Source organism: Rhamphochromis sp. 'chilingali' (assembly GCF_963969265.1).
Source record: "Rhamphochromis sp. 'chilingali' genome assembly, chromosome: 16".
Lineage (NCBI taxonomy): Eukaryota > Metazoa > Chordata > Actinopteri > Cichliformes > Cichlidae > Rhamphochromis > Rhamphochromis sp. 'chilingali'.
Genome location: NC_137943.1, coordinates 19,062,720 through 19,083,620, shown reverse-complemented (window position 1 = coordinate 19,083,620; position 20,901 = coordinate 19,062,720). Strand labels below are relative to the sequence as shown.

General features: G+C 41.9%; 2 protein-coding genes across 3 annotated transcripts in view; both read right to left on the bottom strand.

The window, feature by feature from the left end:
• The window catches only part of phlpp1 (PH domain and leucine rich repeat protein phosphatase 1), a 45,862-nt gene extending 39,114 nt beyond the window's left edge, over nucleotides 1–6,748 (bottom strand). Inside the window, exon 1 of the mRNA XM_080861425.1 lies at nucleotides 4,762–6,748. Coding sequence (XP_080717551.1) covers nucleotides 4,762–6,391 — 1,630 coding nt within the window. The 5' untranslated portion in view covers nucleotides 6,392–6,748. The remainder of the gene's footprint in view (nucleotides 1–4,761) is intronic.
• A 2,330-nt stretch (nucleotides 6,749–9,078) lies between these two features.
• LOC308383319 (phosphatase and actin regulator 1-like) overlaps nucleotides 9,079–20,901 on the bottom strand; it is a 49,549-nt gene continuing 37,726 nt past the window's right edge. For both annotated transcript variants that reach the window (XM_080861198.1, XM_080861197.1), the window contains exons 7-12: nucleotides 20,621–20,777; nucleotides 16,734–16,789; nucleotides 15,592–15,653; nucleotides 13,847–13,987; nucleotides 11,308–11,384; nucleotides 9,079–11,180 (exon numbers count right to left, since the gene is read on the bottom strand). In XM_080861198.1, coding sequence (XP_080717324.1) covers nucleotides 11,165–11,180; nucleotides 11,308–11,384; nucleotides 13,847–13,987; nucleotides 15,592–15,653; nucleotides 16,734–16,789; nucleotides 20,621–20,777 — 509 coding nt within the window. In that variant the 3' untranslated portion in view covers nucleotides 9,079–11,164. The remainder of the gene's footprint in view (nucleotides 11,181–11,307; nucleotides 11,385–13,846; nucleotides 13,988–15,591; nucleotides 15,654–16,733; nucleotides 16,790–20,620; nucleotides 20,778–20,901) is intronic.

Sequence of the window (20,901 nt, the reverse complement as noted above, 5' to 3'; positions counted from 1 at the left end):
AGTTGTGGAACTTCGAAGGCTTGTGTTGAAAAGGTCCGGATAAGTGCAGAAAACTCCCCCTCCCCCTTTAAACAAAGCTTTCTGTAAGACGCGGAAGGAATATTACTGCCATTTTTAGATGCAGTGGAATTAACCCAGGTGATGACAAAAATGCAGAATATGTGCAGTGTTAGCCTTGGCCTTGTAGCTAGATCCCAAAGCAATAAAGTAGTCAAGTTACTGCCCGAATGTTGCAAGTAAACACCTGAATATCAGTGAGGCCATGTTTCAGTTGGTCTTGAGGGTTTGCAAAAATAAACTGAAATAAAAATGTTACATTTCATTAAAATTGTGCACATAATGTGAAAAACCAATATTACTCAGATTACAACGTTAACGGCTACCATAAACCTGCAAAGCTACAAACATTTTTAATCAGGAAGATATTGTGTTTCATAAAACCAGAGTCATTATTGGTATTATCTCTGCTTTTATTAGTTCTTCATGGCTGATTCTTCCTGCCAATTTCACCTTCCTGGCGCACAATGACGACATGGGAATTACCTGAAAATTGGGTGCAGTGTGCTGAAACGGCTACCAAAACTGACTTCCACAGAAGCTTGAGCTATGAACCTGCATGGAACTGAAAGGAATTAATACCTTGATAGTTTCTAGGCCCGTGGTCATTAATTTCACTCGTAAGGCACACCAAATCTTCCCACTTTAGACCTACAGGAAACTGCTTTTCAAACATTTCAACTTTAATAGAGTACGAAGTAGAGCTCACAAAAAGTAGCTGGTATGCTTAAGTGCATAGATGAGAGTGTTTGCGACGCCGCGTAGGCTAATGAATCTAAATAATTTAGCATGCTGCTTTGGTTTAGTTAAGAACTTCAGGCTCTTTGCCTCTAGAGAAAACCCTGTGCCAGTGTGTGCATGTCAGTATGCCATTTCTCTTTAAAACAAGTCTACACACACACACACACACACACACACACACACACACACACACACACACACACACACACACACACACACACACACACACACACACACACACACACACACACACACACACGCATATCTAGAGAGAGACAAACACTACTACCTCTGGGTAATGGAAAAGAAGCACCCCAGTAGGGGGTAGGTAACTTCATTAGCTTGCTGGACTGGAGATTTGCAGTCATGAGAGAAGAAACTGGGTTACAGAGTACCATTGAAAAAATATAATGTTTTAATCTGAAATATTACAATTTTTACTAAACCGCACCGTTGATTAACAGAGAACTTCTGTTTGCTTGCTAAGCGATGATGCATCAGCCCTGTTTCCAGGTCAAAGCATCTACTGCATTGACTGAGGCTGTTGTCTTTTCAACATGTTGTAATGCTTTGCGCCTTGTTTTATTTAATAAAACAATTTCCCTCAAAATAATAAGTGTTCATTCTCTAGATCTCCAGCTTTCAGATAGCACTACTTATATGCTATCTGAAACCTTTAACATGCCTTTTATAAGGCTCACAGTCTCCTGAACACCAAATATTTAAATGCTTAAATATTTAAGATGGGCTCATCTGAAATGTTTTCTTGGCTTATTTTTACCATATGATGGTGTTTATCTCCTTCCTCTAAACACGACTTCACTAACCCTCCAAATGTCACTGTTATTTAATTTCCATCTTTCTTTATGTCTAAAGTGATAGCAATGTCTGTTTTAGTTTTTCTTTAGAAACAAGAATAAAAGCAGAATGTAGTTTATCATCTTTAGATGAATAGTAGATAGCTAACACTGATAACTAGTGTAACCAACTACTTTACATTTAAAAAGATAGACCACCAAAAAGCATGACTGGTACAGACTGTTTTGCTACATGGCTCACAGCTAGGAAGGTATCCATCACCAACATTTTCAAGAGCAATAATTAAAGAATAAATATTTGTGTATTCTTTATCGAAAAAGTTTCTAGAATAGTAATACAAGAAGAATGATAAAAAGATAGATCAGAGATCCACCAAACATGTGCTCCAGGGAGGCACTGCCTCTCGAGTTCAAAGGAATTTATTCTCAAAAAGATGAGACACTTTGCTATCTGTGATAGAGTTTTACAGTAGTCGGGGCTTAGACAGCTCTCTCTCTTTCTCACACACACACACACACACACACACACACACACACACACACACACACACACACACACACACACACACACACACACACACACACAGAAGTGGCAATAACATGCAAACCAAAGCAGATACATATTTTTCTTGACTCCACTAAACTTTAGTTTAATAATAAGTCCAAGTGGCCTTTAAATTGTGTGTATTTTCTGTATTTTTTAAATAATTTTTTTCCCTTATACTCAAATTCTAATAAAGCTGGCTTGGCATTACAAGAGACTCCTGTGTGAGCAGCTCTGAAAGGATCACTCATCAGCCTTCCAAAGAGGACAGCGGCCCTTTGATCTAGTCAGCCTATATGTGTGTGTGCTTGTGTGTCTAGTAGGGCAAAGTGAGTTTTCTCATTTGACCACTGCAGAGTCTGTGTTCTCAAAGCATGACCTGACCCCTTCCAAGTCAAACTGGTCTCTGGATTGTCCAAAGGATCTATCGAGATGCTCCATGGCAACTCCTCGACTTAACAGCCCCTTCCCATCATTCTCCTGCTTCCCTAATCATGCAGAGTTGCTGAGTACTTCATATGTCACTCTTATTAAAAATATAGCACAGCATAGCGGCTGCTCTCATACTTAATATCTAGGTTACGATTAAAAGTGCATAGAGCTTGTACTGTGCAACAGCGTGAGAAAACATAGTTTAGATACTAAACTTCCTGTATCAAAGGCCACTCTGCATGACCAGACACATAAAACAAAAAGGTCTTCAGTGTGACTGAGGCCTACAGCTGTGGCAGCTGTGGCTGAGATTCAGCCAACAAGTCAGCTGGGGCTAGTCTGATCGCTGCTATTTGAGAGAGAAAAAAGCCATTCGAAGACAGCTCAACATGTGTCAGCGCAGAATTCCTTCATACATCCCATCCCCCTCAGCCCTCTCATTCCCTTCTGTAGAAGACGTGCCTGACATTCTAGAGGAGCCAGCGTACATTCCTCACGTGCTTCAGCGCAGTAAGGAAACAGTGGAAGAGCGGGCTAGTAAAGTCCCAAGGGCATCAGCACTGCTCTCTCTTTACAGTGCATCCCTGTATATATATATATATATATATATATATATATATATATATATATATATATATATATATATATATATATATATATATGTGTGTGTGTGTGTGTGTGTGTGTGTGTGTGTGTGTGTGTGTGTAGTGCTCTTCAATGTCGTTCTACATGTGGCTGGACAAGAGGCAAGCCTCATTTGCAGACTGCAGCCTGGGTGTTGTTGAGTGGCACTTTGTGTGGTGGTGGTGGTGGGGGCGTGCCGGGGAGAGCTCAGGTGATCGTAGTTAAGCTGTCTCACATGAGATGTGGAGGCGTCACCATCAGAGGGCCGTGAGGGCTTCCTCTGCCGGCAGTTAACAGCTGCTGTTTGCTACTGGCTCATCTCAGATGACTGCACAGGCTCATGTAGGATTTGATTTGTTATTTTCTCTAAATGGGCATTGATTAAGGAGTCCCAGTATGCACGCTTGTACAGCCTTCCATGTAATTAAATAATCCTAGCAATCGGAAACAATTGGTTCTATGGCCGTTTTCAGCTTCTTATTAAATAACTTCTGTTTCAGCAGCCTCCAGGGACAGGAAGCTACAGAGCATTACAGTTTGCACACTTCAGACCAGTTTCCTCAACTGTCCTGATTCAACTCACATTATCACCCCTCAACCACCACCGCCACCCACACACTCGACTTCCCACAGCAGCAAACAGCAATAGCAGCGGTGGTGGAGGCAGTGGCATGGTGAAGAAAAGGGCTTCCTGAGCTTTGGAGAAGCACGTTAACCCAGCTTGGCAAGCAGTTAGTTAGTGTGACAGTAGCTGTGCTGGATGCCAGTAGGACAGGCAGTGTGCAGCATCTCAATGACCAGAATTCACAGAGTCCACAGAGAGGGTTTATGGTCTTCCCAGCCATACCGCTCCCACCCCTATTCTCCATCCAACCAAAAAGGAATTCAGGCTTTTCATTAGGATGATAATGGGGCAAAAGCCGGAAAGGGCCCCCATGTCTGAGCACCATAAGTTGTGGTGATGGCTTTGTAGCCAATGGCATGTGTGTCCATGGGAGCAAAGTGTGCTGCTACAGGCCAACAAAGATAGCTGAAGCCGGAAGAAGCAACAAAAAAACAAACAAACAAAGACTGTAATGCAAGGTAGATCTGTAAAATCAACATCCTTCTGGAACGTGACCTCACTTTGACCCATTAATGCAAGCACACGGATAACCTGAACATAGCAACCCATCACTGGGAAAAAGGCTTAGTCTATCAGACCTTTAATAATGACCCTCTAAAACTGTTGTCGCAGTTATCAGGTTTTGTGCTGCACTCATACTGCACAAGCTCATCCTGTGAAAATATTATCCTGCCTCTGCAAAAAGGATATGGTGTCATACCATACAAATGCCTGAATCCACCAGATTCATTCTTTCACAGGTTAACAACCTGTTCCAAGCACTACAACATTACGGATCTCCACTCCAAACAACAAAGGCTTCATATAAAGGCCTCAGTAACTGTCAGAATGAGCAAAACACACATGGATCGCAATAGGATGATATTATAATGATATTAGTCATATTACACATGTATACACAGACACGTAGTTTCATTTACCTGCATAAAAACGTAACAAGGAGCCAATTTCTGTGTTAAGCCCCTCCTCCTGAACTCTCCACGGGTTCTTAAATCCAAGCTTAAAGAGAAAGTCATTCTGGATCTGCAGAGGCCTCTCATCTGGGCTAAGCCTCCTAACAGCTTCACCATGCAGCTGAACATAGAGTGTGGGGCTGGAATTATAAGAATCTCCATTCTGGTGTGCTGTGAGCCCTGTTTTTACGGCCCCCTGGCCACAGTCCGGATCTTGGATGTCAGGTGTGTTACCTGTAGAACCAGCTCTTGACAATGAGCCGGAACTACTGCTGGGTGGGAGGCTGCCCAGACTGTGTGGGCTGAGTCTGCTATCTGGCCCCACGTCGCTTGTCACGTCGCTTAAATGTCCCACGTTGCACTGCTTGTAGTTGGCAGTGACAGCAGTGATGCCATTAGTATGATGCTGGGAGATGGGGTCCATGCTTGAGCTCGATGCTGGACAGTCGAGTTCCAGTTCGTCTGACGAGCTCCCGTACATGTCATGGCCCTCTGTGGCACTATCAAAGGAGGGACTGAGGATGGATGCCTCAGTTCCCAGGATCATGTCATCACTCAGGGAGTCCCTGTGTTCACTGAGGCGGGCCCCGGAGCTCAGGTCGTCAAATGCACTGCTTTCCACATCTGAGCCAGAGTTTAATCCATAACTGTCCACACCGTTCCTGTGCTCCGAATCATCGTCATTGGGGGTATCCATGTTAGAGTTAGAATTCAAGTCTGACAGCGAACAGGTTATGTTGTCTTCTGACTCCGGGGTGAAAAGTTTTCCATCAACGTCCTGTTGCTTTTGCCTGACATCTGCGTTCTCCATGAGGAGAAGTCTCAACCTGTCATTTGGACGGGTTCTTAAATCTGTGGTTTCCAGTGGGGTCAGGTGGCTGCATTTTATACTCGAGTCTTCTTTTACCTTGTCCTGATTATCATTATATTCATAATTCATGTTACAGTTCCCATTTTGGTCCGTCTTGGAGGCGTCTTTACAAAAAATGCGCATTACAGAGCTCGACTTGCTGGAGAGTTTACTCAGTCGGAGGGCCACCTCGCCGGCTGTGGTGTCCATAGTGCAAAGCACCGGCCTGGGATACGAGGGCGTCAGTCTGTCGTGGACGTGTATGGCGCCCCGGTGGAGATCTGCTCTCACCCACTCGCGATCTGCGGACTGCAGCTGCATGTTCTGTCGGTGCTTCATCAGAGTCTTCCTATCCAGACTTCGAGTATGTAAAGACGCAGAGGACAGGGCCGAGTTCATCTTCGCGCCGCAAGCGGCGGTGACAGCTGAGGTGGTAGTGGTGGCTGCAGCTGCAGCTGAGAGGTTCCTCTTCAAGCGCCTCCGTCGCAACAGGAGCGAGCTGGAGTTGCTGGATGAGCTCCGGCCATTAGACGCCACGGCTCGGTTTGACGCACTAGTCCCCGCTGTAGAGGCGGAATGAGAAAGGCTATTCCCGTTCTTTGCCTCAGCGCGGGAGGGTGCCAAACATCCACCGCCATCATCCGCTGGAGTCCCCTGGGCGACAGACAGTCCGCTGGGCTTCTTCATTAACTTGGTCGCGCCTCCATCTGACGCGCCATCCTCAGCGACAGCCTGTACACTTTCCATCCCTGCCAATGAAAAGTCCCCCGCTCTAAATAAATAACGGTGCGCACTTGGTTATGCCTAAAAGCTCTACATTTAAAAGCCCGAATACGTGCCCGCCGCGCTAAATGTCCGCCAACTGGGCGGTGTTGCTGAGTTATTCCACTAGTAGTCATTCACTCCTCGCCTTCCTTTCCCTGTCGGAGTCTCCTCCGCTGCTCCCAAAAAACATCTTACTGATTAAATTCGCTGAGAAAGAGGCTGGGCGAGCAGGGACAGATCAGGGCGGAGACGTGACTGTGCGTCCCATTTGGACCAAAACACAGCGCTAGAATATGAAATGAACGTCGGCCGACCTCCTACGCAAATACCGACTAATATATATTCATGAGGAGGACACAAGATGGGGGTCGCTAACAACAACGCGGTGAATTGTGGGAAGAGTATTGCGCTAGCTAGCGTCTTGTAGTCGCCGCTGCCGGGACGAAACTGTTAAAAAAATACATTTCCCAGCAAGCCTTTTTGCACTTTCAGTCAAGTGAGGCGGCGAACAGTTGAGAGGCGTAAACATAGCGCCTATAAAATGTTTGGTGTTGCGTTACAGGAGCACGTCCTGTGTTTACTGTGGCGAACTCACCCTTTGCTACTTGTACGCTAACAGCGAGTAAAACTGTAAGACGCAGTCACACAGTGAGTTGTCAATGTCAACTGTTGAATATGTGAGGAAACTTTCAACTGTTATCGAGGATTCCTTGCACATTGGCTAGCTTACACGGCGGTCATTTATCTTAAAAATAAAAGAGAAAGTTTTTGTTATGCTACAAGGTTAAACTAAGCCTCGCTGTAGGTCTAAATGTTTTAGATAAGTGGTGACGAAGCAAATAACTTCGGCACCATCTCATCAGGACGCCATTTCACAAGGCTCAGTGTACGTCGACTTATTCTGTTGTATTTTCCGCCATCTAGTGGAGCGTTGAGGCCACAGCGAGCCTTACTGTACCAGACAGACTACTTGTTCACATTCTGCCGCATATATTACGGCAGTATAAAGTCACACAATGTAATTTGGTTTAAAAAACTACGTTTTACCTGTGTGGAATTAAAGATCCTGCAAAAAAAAAAAAAGACTAAAAATATTATGTTATTAACGTCTACTGCTTAGGAGTGGTTATTCATTTGAATAACCATACATATTCAAATGGAAAATGGTATTTCTACATATCGGAAGTCTCAGTGCTTAAAGGATTATAGTTTATTTAAACTGTCAACTTTGTTAGGATCAACCATTCCTTAAGGCAAATATCTAATCAGCTAATCACATGGCAGTGATTCAGTGCATTCAGGCATGTTTATATGGTCAAGATGACCTGCTGAAGTTCAAACAGAGCGTCAGGATGGGGAAGAAAGTAATTTAAGCAGCTTTGAACAAGGCATGGTTGTTGGTGCCAGATGGGCGGATCTGAGTATTTCAGAGATTGTTTATCTAAACTGTGTCTGTCTCTATATGTTTGCCTTGTAACAGACTGGCGACTTGTCCAGGATGTAACCTGCCTCTCTGTGCATGTTAGCTGGGATAGGCACCAGCCCCCCTACGGCCCTGAATTTTGGTAAGCAGAACAAGATGACTGGATTACCTACTAGGATATTCCCTCACACTCATCTCCAGGGTTTGTTGATGCCAGAGGAGAATACCCAGGCTGGTCTGCACTAACAGGAAGGCAGCAGTAACTCAAACAATTGTTGCAACCAACATATTCAGAAAAGCATCTCTGAATGTGAACATGTTGAACCTAGATGCAGATGAGCTACAGTAGCAGAAGAGCCCATTGGGTGTGACTCCAGTCAGCTAAGAACAGGAAATGGAGGCTATAGTTAACTAACAATGTTCCCTGGTTTGATGATGTATATTTAACTTGTGAGACAAAACCTTTAATGTTGCATTTAAATGGCTCTCCAATTTCATTTCTTCCTCCTTTAAAAAAAGGGCCCTTCCCCTGTATTCATAAGGAATTACCAAATGGCCCAAACCTGATTTGTAATATTCTAAACTGAGGTATATTTTACACCTGAATTGAGAATGTAAATTAGTCTCAATAGGGAAGTTTATTGGATCATAAGAAGAAGGCTCTGAAATGTAAATACTATTAGTAAACATTTCTATCAATAAAACATAAGCACAATTTTTACTGTATATACACTAAGTTAGTAACAGCCAAAGAAGAGTGTGTTTTAGTGATCTCAGACTGTAATTACTACAAGGTTAAAGAACAAGCCTAAAATATGTACAAAAATAATAATGCATACAAAGTAAATGCATTCAGAAATGGAGTTTAATTGGCATGATGTATCCTTTACATAGTATTCTGTAGATTAAAAATGGGGGGGAAAGAGGACTGCATTCAGTTTTTGTTCAGTTGCTCCACAGACATGTAAAAGGAATCAGATTATTGCTGACATCATGTTCCTTGATTCCAGCAAAATGGAAAAACCTCATGCTCAGCCCGTTGGCTCAGGTTGTTACTAAAGAGCTGAAAATGAGAACTGGAGTGTATTTTTAATATAAATTCCTCCCTATTCCTACTATGCTTGTACTGAACCTCTGGACTTAAAAACATGAAAGAACATGTTGAGATGGCTGAATTATACAGAAGCTGCTCCCAACACGAAATACCACAAATATTAAAGTGTTTGCAATTAGATGATCCATTGACATTTTAATATTAAAAAAAAAAAGGAGGGGGTGGAGGGACAAGAAAAATACTTGTGTATTGATTCTGATCTGAACTTCTTCAGAAATCTAGCAAACCCCTATCCATTCACATACAAACCATGCAGTGCAAAACTTTTTTTTTGTCATCAATTCCCTGATTTCATTATGTCATCTATCGCTGTCCTTAAAAATAAGGGGAAACCCTGTTAATTTGCAGACAGATGTATTGTAAAAGGCGACCGGCAGCCGTTCAACTCCACTGTTTCTTCATCTGACAATTTCATATTGCAACTTTAAAAGCAATACAGTAGAAAATAATGAAAATATTCTGTGCACATAAAGCTCGTGAGCACTGGACTACTGGTGAAGGGTGGCTGATCAGGTAACAAAGACCACTGAAGTGAAGAGACACACTGGTTACACCTCAGAAATCCAACAATACTTTACACATTTGGACTTTACCTTGAAACAACGGCCACTTTAAAGCCACACTCTTAACAGTGCAAACTATATTTAGGAATAAAAATATTTAAAAATCCTGACTCAGTGAATACACTAAAATCAGTGCTCAAATCTTTTGAAATAGAGAATGCATCCTTTTTTGTTGAGAGTTCCATCAAATCTTGTCCGAATGTGTCGGTAAAGCTGTCAAAGAGGCAGATTTTCAGGTGGCTCAGTCAAGAAAATTGCTGAAAAAGTCCCCCAGAATAAAGCCTTTTTTTTTCTCTTTTTTTTTTTTTTAAAGTAAGGTATAAAAGAAAACTTTAAACCCTGAAGTGTAGGCATAGTATGTACGCACAGTAAAAAACAATGATGTGTGTGTGGGGGGGGGTACACCTGCAGTTTAACCTTTTCTCTATAAACGCTGGGTATTGCTTCGTCAAAAGCTTGGGTGACACAAGTATAAAAGTAAAGTGTATAATACAATGCACGTTATGAGCAAAGATCATTTCACACACTTCTGCAAAAGAAAAAGAGACATGTGGTGAGTCATCTCTTGATATAAATCACACACATCAAAGCACTGGCATGTAAAGATGTAAATTAATCGTTTATGAGCCGAGCGCCTCTAGAAAAAACAAAAAAAACAAAAAAACAGTTAACACTGTCAAAATAATACAAAACAGGTCATTCTTGCACACACTGGAAACCAGAAAATATCCACCAGCTGCAAATTTTGACAGTAAATTTATAAGACCCACATGAATAAAATGCAGTTAAACGCGATTCTTCTTTAAATTCGACCTTCTTCAGTATAAACAAAATATACATTAAAGAGAGAGACAGTACAGGCGTTAGCCCCAACTCTTAAATTCACAGTTAGCAATTAAATGTCAGCATTTTCGGTACAGTGAGAAGTGCATGAAAGAAGTCAGGACTACATAGTAACGACATAGAGGACACTCCAGGGGGTGCTATAGTCTAAGAAAAGCAGAAGGAAAAAAAAAAAAAAGTATTGCACATGATTTTAATGTTGGACGCCTCCTTCCCTCCCGCCCTTCCTCCTGTTTCTCTAAGCTGTTTCCAAAGTCCCAGCAGGTGTAGTAATGATGGAGCTTCTGATGACATAGTGAGCTCAGAACAATCAACCCTGCATCCTGGCACAAAAGCTGTCCGTAAGGGCTAGAGGAGTCTGGTGTGACAGCGTAATAAAGAAGAGGAATAAAAACATGTCCACTGAGACAAGTCTACTGGTGTTATTGACATACCAAGGTACAGTTACCCTCGGTAGATGACACAAGTGTGCCAATCAATCGCAAACGAGAAAACTGGTCTGCTATCCAATCGCCACAGAACTGAGTGCCTGCCTGAGAGCTCAGCAGAGAGGTTTTAGAGATAGTCGAGCAAATTCCACACAGGGCGGGGGCAATGTGAATCGGCTGGAGTCTTTGTGTGCTACTACATGGATGGAGTAGTGGGTGTCTGCGTCTTGTGGCGTAGTACCGACTCAGTTGTGTGGGACTTGAAAAGGCATTTCAGAAGACATGGCCTTATTGTAGAAACGGGCACCATTTTACTGTCCAGCACTTAAGGTTCTCAGTGGAGGAGAGCGCCGGTTGGGCACTGCTCGAGACAGTGGTGGTCTACTATGGTCTGTGAAACCTAGAAAGATATATTTAAAAAAAAAAAAAGAGAGGTTTTGAAGTTTCAAGAAGAAGTCGGCACGTGCGTGCCAATATTTTTGGCTGCATTTGAAGTGATATCAATCATGCAAGCTGGTAGTTTGTACCTGGTTAAATGGCGACTTGATTCGTGCACTTCCATCTCGTTGCTCTTGAAATCGTTGAGTTCCTTCCTTATAGCTGCCTGCAGAGGACAAAGAGGAAGAAGACTGAGCGAAGCTGCAAAGGCTTAGCTCACAAACGGCAGCCTTTAAGCCCCGACTCCTTTTAGTATGCTTCATGCATTATTTATGCTCATCTCAAAGCCATGAATGAGTCTTCTGAATTCTTTTCTCTCATCACAGGAACCTTCAATTTCCCCCTCTTGAGACTTCTAACAGCCCTAACATAATTTACAATCTGTTGATGATTTACTTGGATAGATTCCTCTTTAAATAGCATTAAGTTTTGATAGCATTGATTTATACAGGACAGATAAAGAGAATACAGTTAAATGGAATTTTTAGATTTGACCATGACAGCTGTATTTTTAGAACATCAAAGCGATATCTACTTTTTTACAGTCTTTGGATCCAAAGCTCCAAATAAAGCAGATTTCAGAGTGGGAAAAAAACCCTGCAGTGATCTGAATGCATCAGCAGGGGGCACTGTGGTGTAATTTCACCAATTGGGCCTCACCAAAGCAAGCTTTTGAGTCCAAACCAGCGGGTAGTGAATCATGGCTTCTGTATATAAAAATGGTACGATACAATCTTTTTTAATGACCTTACATCCCCTGTACAATGTCACAGCATGTAACAGAACCCCGGTCAGGTGATTGCTTCTACTATTCAACGTGACGCAAGGGGATGTCTTCTGCCTCAGGGAGGATGCGTCCACAGCAGGAGACCAAACAAAATTCTGTGTTCGACGGCAGAAGTAGCAAACCAAAAAAAACCCCAACAAAATAAAACTTCAGCACAGCAGCGTTGGGGGGCTTCTTGAGGCACTGCTTGTCCAATTACACTCTTATGTAAGTGGAGATGTTGCATAACCAAAATGCTGAATCCTTATGATTTCTCACATTTCACATGAGTGGACCTCAGGTGTGCCCGTAGTGTTTAGGACAATGCAGAATATCTGCTCAGCAAACTCTACAGCTCATTAAAAGTCTTAGATCACGGGACAGTGAGCAGCAGGGTTGCTTCAGGGTGTTTCACAAAGGCAAACCAAACAACAGAGTTGGACTTTTCATTATGAAAGAGGAGGAACACACCCTTCTGCTACTACAGGGAGTGCAGAATTATTAGGCAAGTTGTATTTTTGAAGAATAATTTTATTATTGAACAACAACCATGATCCCAATGAACCCAAAAAACTCATTAATATCAAAGCTGAATGTTTTTGGAAGCAGTTTTTAGTTTGTTTTTAGTTTTAGCTATTTTAGGGGGATATCTGTGTGTGCAGGTGACTATTACTGTGCATATCTCACATTTGATGATGGACCACAGGTTCTCAATGGGGTTCAGATCAGGTGAACAAGGAGGCCATGTCATTAGTTTTTCTTCTTTTATACCCTTTCTTGCCAGCCACGCTGTGGAGTACTTGGACGCGTGTGATGGAGCATTGTCCTGCATGAAAATCATGTTTTTCTTGAAGGATGCAGACTTCTTCCTGTACCACTGCTTGAAGAAGGTGTCTTCCAGAAACTGGCAGTAGGACTGGGAGTTGAGCTTGACTCCATCCTCAACCTGAAAAGGCCCCACAAGCTCATCTTTGATGATACCAGCCCAAACCAGTACTCCACCTCCACCTTGCTGGCGTCTGAGTCGGACTGGAGCTCTCTGCCCTTTACCAATCCAGCCACGGGCCCATCCATCTGGCCCATCAAGACTCACTCTCATTTCATCAGTCCATAAAACCTTAGAAAAACCAGTCTTGGGATATTTCTTGGCCCAGTCTTGACGTTTCAGCTTGTGTGTCTTGTTCAGTGGTGGTCGTCTTTCAGCCTTTCTTACCTTGGCCATGTCTCTGAGTATTGCACACCTTGTGCTTTTGGGCACTTCAGTAATGTTGCAGCTCTGAAATATGGCCAAACTGGTGGCAAGTGGCATCTTGGCAGCTGCACGCTTGACTTTTCTCTGTTCATGGGCAGTTATTTTGCGCCTTGGTTTTTCCACACGCTTCTTGCGACCCTGTTGACTATTTTGAATGAAACGCTTGATTGTTCGATGATCACGCTTCAGAAGCTTTGCAATTTTGAGACTGCTGCATCCCTCTGCAAGATATCTCACTATTTTTGACTTTTCTGAGCCTGTCAGGTCCTTCTTTTGACCCATTTTGCCAAAGGAAAGGACGTTATGCACACCTGATATAGGGTGTTGATGTCATTAGACCACACCCCTTCTCATTACAGAGATGCACATCACCTAATATGCTTAATTGGTAGTAGGCTTTCGAGCCTATACAGCTTGGAGTAAGACAACATGCATGAAGAGGATGATGTGGACAAAATACTCATTTGCCTAATAATTCTGCACTCCCTGTATGAGCGTGTCATAAGAAGCACAGAAGCAGAGCTTAAGAGTGACAAATCAAATTAGGGAAGGGGGAATCTTGAGAATATCAGAGATTATCTAATTTTAACAGTAAGATTAGTAAACTGACCTTATCAGCTGCAGTGAGCCGGGTCCAGGGCTTATCTGCCCGCCGGTCGTAGTCCTGGGCATCTGACACCTCCACATAGTCACTGAATCGAATGAGGATTTTGGCCTGTCTCAGTTCCTCTACAGTGGGCCTCTGGCTCAGCTGGAGCGAAATGAGGAAAATTAAAAACATATATTACATTTCTCATAGAAAGTCTTCAGCCTGCATTGTTTTTTCTTATGCAGGAGGAAGAGTGAGGAGGTCAAGAAACCAGTCCTGATATTTTATTGTGTTGAAAAAGTCTCAAATTAACATTTCAGTTTCTGCTTGACACCGATTACTTTACTCAGATACTGATCATAATTCTCATAAGAAAGTGAGGTTATAAAGGAAACCCATAGAACTTTATTTTAGTTTAAGAAGCAATAAGCAAAATTTAACAAACAATGGATTAGATTAGAGTACCTGCACGTCTATCTTCAGCTGCACAGGGTGCTTTTCATTACTCTAACCTCTCTCCTCTCAGGTACACCCAGCAAAAAATAAGAAAGATGCAAGGGCAGACATACTAAAGCTGTCAAATTGGAAATCTGTGGTTTTATGTAGTTAGTCTTCAGCAAAGTAAGTTATTTATAACATGCTGCACACACATAGTGATGCATGAATATTTCAGGAACATGGAACCATAACAGCATAATGAAAAGCTCCCACTGCCTCATGTAGAATCTCATATATAACCTTTAAAATGGGTGCTGTGGCTCTACGCCTGAGTGTAGATCTATTTTTTTGTGAGGTAACGTCTCCTTCCTTACTTATGAGGTGTCTTTCGGAACGGCTAGACTCAGGTCCTTGCCTGATGAAGTGATGAAGTATTACAACACCCTGCTGTTTAAAAAGCCTGGTTCTTCCATTACTTGGTTTACACATTTGCATAACAAATGAAAGATCCACAGTTTGATCCTGGAAGGAGACACAAATCCCTTTGGGGTTGTGTCAGAAAGGGCATCTGGTGTAAAAATCTGCCAAATCAAACATGAGGAGCTACCCACTGTGGCGGCTTCTTGTGAGTAAGGGAGCAGCCGGAAGTAGATTTAGATTAATTCCCTTTAATAGCGCTGAAGCAAAAGGGATGACATGACATTTTATTTTACAGTTTTTCCTCCTCGTTCACATATTCTAAGGAGTCATGGTTAGAGTACATATCTTTTACTTGATTTCTTGAGAATTGGGTAGCACTACTTTTTGAAAAAATAGCTCGGTTATGTTGGTTATTTTGACCTTGGTTCACCTTGGAGTAAATCGCTTTCAGTTACAGCCATGTTTCTGATTACAACTTCAAAAAAAAAAAAACAAAAAAAAAAACCCTTCTCTCTATTCTTGCATTTTTAAAAACTTGCATATTTTAAAGTATATATCATCATTGGTATTTGTCCAACAGCTGAGAGGTTTTGTTTTGAGAAGCATATCTGCAGGTGAGCAGAAAGTGTTATTCTTTAATTTGACAGGGATGGGAACATGCTCAACACCTCCCTATGGGGTCTAAGAGTTTGGCATCCAACATGTTGAAGGGACAAGGGCAACAAGGGCATCAGTGTCTCCTGAGGGAACCTGAGAAGTACCAACACCAGGCCCACGCATACACACACACTCCATTTCATCAGATGACTCACTGTCATAGTGTTTGTTTATCCTGGCCAACAACTTGCCCCTTCAAGTGCCAAAAGAGCAAGTGCGGGTTCACACTTTTGGAGCTATTTTGGACTCACCTTTCGCGTGAGCCTTCGTTTTATCTCCCTTTTCTCCTCCATTTCCTCCTGCTCATTGCGAGCTGCAAAGAATGAAAGGATGAAGTGTTAACCTTTGAATACAGGCATCCGTACAGTGGGGCTCTTTGTGAAATAAGTACAAGCGCGCCGCTTGCTTAAAATGCCTCATTTGTTCCACACTTAACTGGAGAAGTCCCTTAAAGCTTAAAAAGCTTCCATCATTGGCTGTTTTATGCTTTTAGGAGAGGTTAGGCATGAGGAGTGACTGATTGCTTTGTTTCTTTCACATTGTCCCAGAGCTTTTCAAATGTATATAGTTCTCTTTTGCTGATTACATCAAGTTCTTATTCCTCACTAAATTCCTGTATGTGTTGTCCTGCAGATTCCACTGGAATCACAATGACAAACAAAACAAAAAGATAAGTTAAAACGAGAGACAAGAGTAAACAAGAAGCACACTGGGACACTGCTGTTTGCAAAAAGCTTCACCAGTCAGTCTGTATTTATGCTTGTACTAAACACACACTCCATTTCCAGTACTACTTGCAGTTTGGGATTTTAGATGTTGCTTCATTACAAAATAAAGTCCCGTTTGTTTAACCTTGGTTTTGTATGTGTGTGAGTGACAGGGAGGACATGACTTGTCAGTCATAAATTGTTACTTTGTCTTTTTCCCCCTTGTACTGTTGCCAATCATCCAAGAGCCTCTGGGAAAGCAGGAACTGATAGTAAATCAGTCTTTGATGTGAGATCTGCAGAGTCCCAGGAAACAGAACTGCTTCTCTCTGATACTGCATGTGTTTGAGCTAAGAAAGCAGTCTCTGTGGACATGACTCCTCGGGGAACCCTGCTACCTTGCATGACTTTCACGAAAAGGCAGATCGAGGAGGAACAAAAGAAAGAGATGCATGTCCACGAGCACTCACATAACAGGGTCTCATAATAATCATTTAAAAAAAATTAATAAAAAAATGTAAAAAAAAGAAAAGAAAAGAAATTTCCACGCTGCCCTTCATGCAGTCAGCATGCACAAGAAGGCAGCTACAAATGTGGGCCATGTGTTGCTAAAACGCAACGTTTGAGGGACCTTTTTGCACATTTTTAGCTATGTAATGTTAAATACACACGTTTAAGATACTCACGTTTGAGGATGTTCCTTTGCTCTAGCTCCTCAGCTGTGGGTCTCTGACTCAAGCGTCTGATGAGAAACAGAAATCCACAGTCAGCACACAATCAGAGAAAGGAGGTCAGCGAGGAAAGTCTGAACCAATATGGGAGCAGTTTTGAGATTATCACATTTAAAAAAAGAAAATACATCCAAATATTTTACAGGTTTTTCTCATTAAGAGGACTTTAACAGTCACGGGGTTCAATTAATGTTCGCATCAAACATCTGAATGACTTTGAAAACATGACTTTGTTAGTGCCAGACAAGCTGGTTTGTGGATCTCTTGGGATTTTCAGCCACAAATGTCTCTAGAGTTCAGAACCGTATGGGGGGGGGGGAAAAAACCCAGTGAGGAGCAGTTCTACAGAGGGGAAACATCTTGGTGATGAGAGGCCACAGAACAGCTAGCCTGGTACGGAAAATCCACTCCCAGCAAGTGCAGCTGAGAGCAGCAAAGCACCTCAGAATGCAATTTCAAACTTTGAGGCCAACAGGCTGCAATAGAAATCTGAGGGTGCAGTGGGCAGAGGCTCACAAAAACTTAAGCACAAATGCAAAGACAGTTAAGAAATAAATGTAATCAGAATTTCTGATCCACATCATCAAACCATGGACCAACCTTACTTTGTGGATTGGAGGTTTGAGGAAAAAATAAATTAAAAAAAATTCCTTTAACTTTCACTGTTTGACTGCCATTGTGTGTATGAGTATCATTGCTGACCAAGTTGATCTTTTCTTCCTACAAATTACTGATGGCTACTTCCAGCTTGATGATGCACCTTGTTACAAAGCTAAAGTCACCACTAACTGGGCACATCAGCGTGGCAGTGAGTACAGTCACCTCAATAACCTCATTAGTCACCAGATCCGAATCCACAACACCTTTGGGATGTTTTATAAGGGGAGATCCGCAATGTGAATGTGCAGCTGCCAAATTTGCAGAACTGATGTGATGCAGTCACGTCACACATGAAAATTCAGGGTATTTTGAAAGGACAAGAAGTGTTCCAAAACAGTATAGTTCAGGAAAAAGCTGCTAAGCTCATTTTTTTTCTCCCCTACATTCTGCAGAGCATTCACTTCCCAGCTTTGACATCGACTCCCGACAAGTTTATCTTATTGACACGTTGGCTCACAGAACGAGCACTTTTATATAGTGCTGGGAATAAGTCGCGTAGAGTAAGTTTAGAGTAAAATGCATTCTCAAACTGAACTGAATACAAATGACCTCAATTCTCATTCTTCCTTGTGTCCTGTAGAAGTTATTTATGAGCAACAGAGTTGTATATTGTTTTAGTTGAAAGGCTTTTATCTTATTTAAGCTCTTGCCTCATGACAGCTTGACAGGTGAAAATCCAAAAACGTCACTCATTCATGATCACCAATCCCCACAATGACTCAATGATAAAGCAGTGATGGGATGCAGGAATAAGGCTAAAAGCAAAGCCTGATACCCCAAACCACCAAACTCTTATCTGATGCTGTATCAGGAAAATATGACTGTGACACCTTCAGCTGCTGAGTAAAAAGGTCATTACAAATTTACTGCATACAGCACCCTACACAGCAAAAAACAGAATAGCCAGATATGCTTTTTATTTTATTTTATACAACATCAGAGTAGATGTGCTGTGTACAGGTTATCTCTAGTATGCTTATTAAGTGGCTGGAAGTACTAAGATGCACAAAGTCAGTCACTCAAAATACTTTCAGCTGGAGACTCTTACAATAGCAATCTATCCAAAACAAGTGGTGGTAGATCTGTCTTTGAGCACTGGATCAATGATTGACTCAGTTTCTTTAGATCTGACCTGTTACTGCTCATCAAAATAAGAGCCTGTAGCCAGACATAGTTCTGTGCAAAGAAAGGTCCAGGCACTAAATCCCAGACTGGGCTTTTGGATATCTCAGCATGGATTGAAGATTATGTAGTAAGCTCCATTTACTTTTGAACCTTTTACCAGTTTAAGTGATGCAAAGAATAGAGATGGTGAAGGTAGATGAGTTTAAATACCTGGGGTCAACCATGTAAAGAAAATGCAGTTAGTGAGGTGCATAAGAGAGGTGAAGAAGAGTTTGCAGGCATGGTGGAGTGGATGGAGATGAGTGACATTAAAATATATAGTTAGTGCTATATTTTTATTTAACCACTCAAATTAAACCCAAGTCTTTGCTTTAAGCTCTTTATTCTTTACAGCTGAATGTTTTGATACATGGCTAGAATAGTAAAAGTTGTCAGTTTCAGACAATCCCGAAAAAGTATTTTTAAACATTTTCAGCCTTATTAATATTTTAAAAAGTGCTTGTTTCTGAACCCGGTGCAAGTATTGCAGACAATACAAATTCCTTCTGAACAAGTAAAATTTGTAACCCTTCCAGATATCAATGATGCGTGGAAGTGAGAAATCACTTAATCATTGATTTAGTTTCTTTCTCTCTGAGCTGCTGCTGACTTATACCAACCAATTATTTAGCAGCATTTAGAAGGACAAACATCATTGTAATTACATCCAGAAATTCAATACACACAAATAAGATATAAGAACGCCTAAGAAATCTGCCCAAGGAAAAAAGGAAAATTTAAAAAGGAATAAAATAATAAAATACATGTTACATGAAAATATGAATACAGTCATTAAATCCAGCGGAGAAAGAAAAAAAAAACAGCATAAAACCGTGCGTTTATTAACTTTATGAAGGGTAAAAGCACTTCATTTTACTTTCCATACTTTTCCCAGTGAATCAGGTCAGCAGAACTAAGCTGAGGTCAGCGTGTCCTAGATCAGCATTATCATAATCAATTCTAACTGGCCTGGCACAAGCAACTACTTTAAAGGACACAATGCCGCTGGTAATAAAGAGTGAAATGGGAAAGTGTTTGTTAGGTGATACTGTATAAAAGACGCTGTTACAGAGCTGGAACATGAGAACTAAGCAGACAGTATGTCTGAGAACATGTACTGTGCTGCCGTCACAGTGAGGAGTAGTGCCAGTGTCTCTAGGTAATACTCCGTCAGTGCCGCATCTCATATCGAATTGCACTATTCAGATTTTCATTTTTACCAAGTAGCTGGTGGTTTCTTTGCCCCCTTACCACATCATTACATCCGCTTTATTTAGTCGCGCATGTTCATAAAGCCCAGTGAAATCAAATGAGACCAAACATTGCGTTGTTTGATCTGCTCAGTTACTAGAATTCACATTCATGACCTCAACATATGTATATACATTCCTACGACTTGCACACACGGCATCACTGCAGTGTGTGTAAACTGCTGATATGAAGCGGCTTGCGCGGTGCTGCTGTGTGGAGGAGTCGGGTGGAGATAGTTTGGCACATGCATCACTGTGGTGATTCAGTGAGCGAGGCAGGGAGTCAGGCAGGAGAGGAAGAAAGTGAGAGAGAGACAGGGTTAGAGAGAGAAATGGAGAGAGAGAGAGCACTCGAGAGAGAGAAGACAAGAGCAGGGAAAAAAAGGAGGAGGGGGGAGTTTGATGCATCACTGAAATTAGGTCAGCTCCATTTTCAGAGACTCGTTTTAACGAAATAAAGCGTTTATCCTTATCGGATATTGGGAAGGAAAAAACTGAAAGGATAGAAAAGACTGAATAAAAATAAGACTCACATGGGCTTTGGACTGAGTCACAATACTGTTAAGCCAGGACATTAGGAATTGTCAGCCCAAAGTAAAACAAATGCTTGCAATGGCTGAGAAAAGCCAGTGCTGTTGCCCAACAGCTGTTATCGGGCTGGCTACAGCAACATCAGCCAGGCCCGCTGGAAATATCTGTCCCAGAAATTGTGGCTGTATTGTAATTGTATTCAGGCTAAGAAGAAAAGCATGTGCGTATGATTCTCACCTTGTGAGTTTGGTGCCTATCTGCTGCCTAGATTCCAGTCTCTCCTCATCTGTCTGCATGGGCAGGATGTTTTTCTCCTCCAGTTCCCTCTTAGATGGACGGTTACTCAGCTTGATGGCCAAAGAGTCTTTTCTTAGTACCTTCTGAGCCAGTGTACCTAAATTTGAAATGCAAAATGTTAAAATAGTTATGGTTAATAGGTATTGGTATGGTAAAAATAAGTATACGAAAATGGGGTTTAATGTACTGATCTTTGCTATTTGGCCTCTGTTTTCTGGATC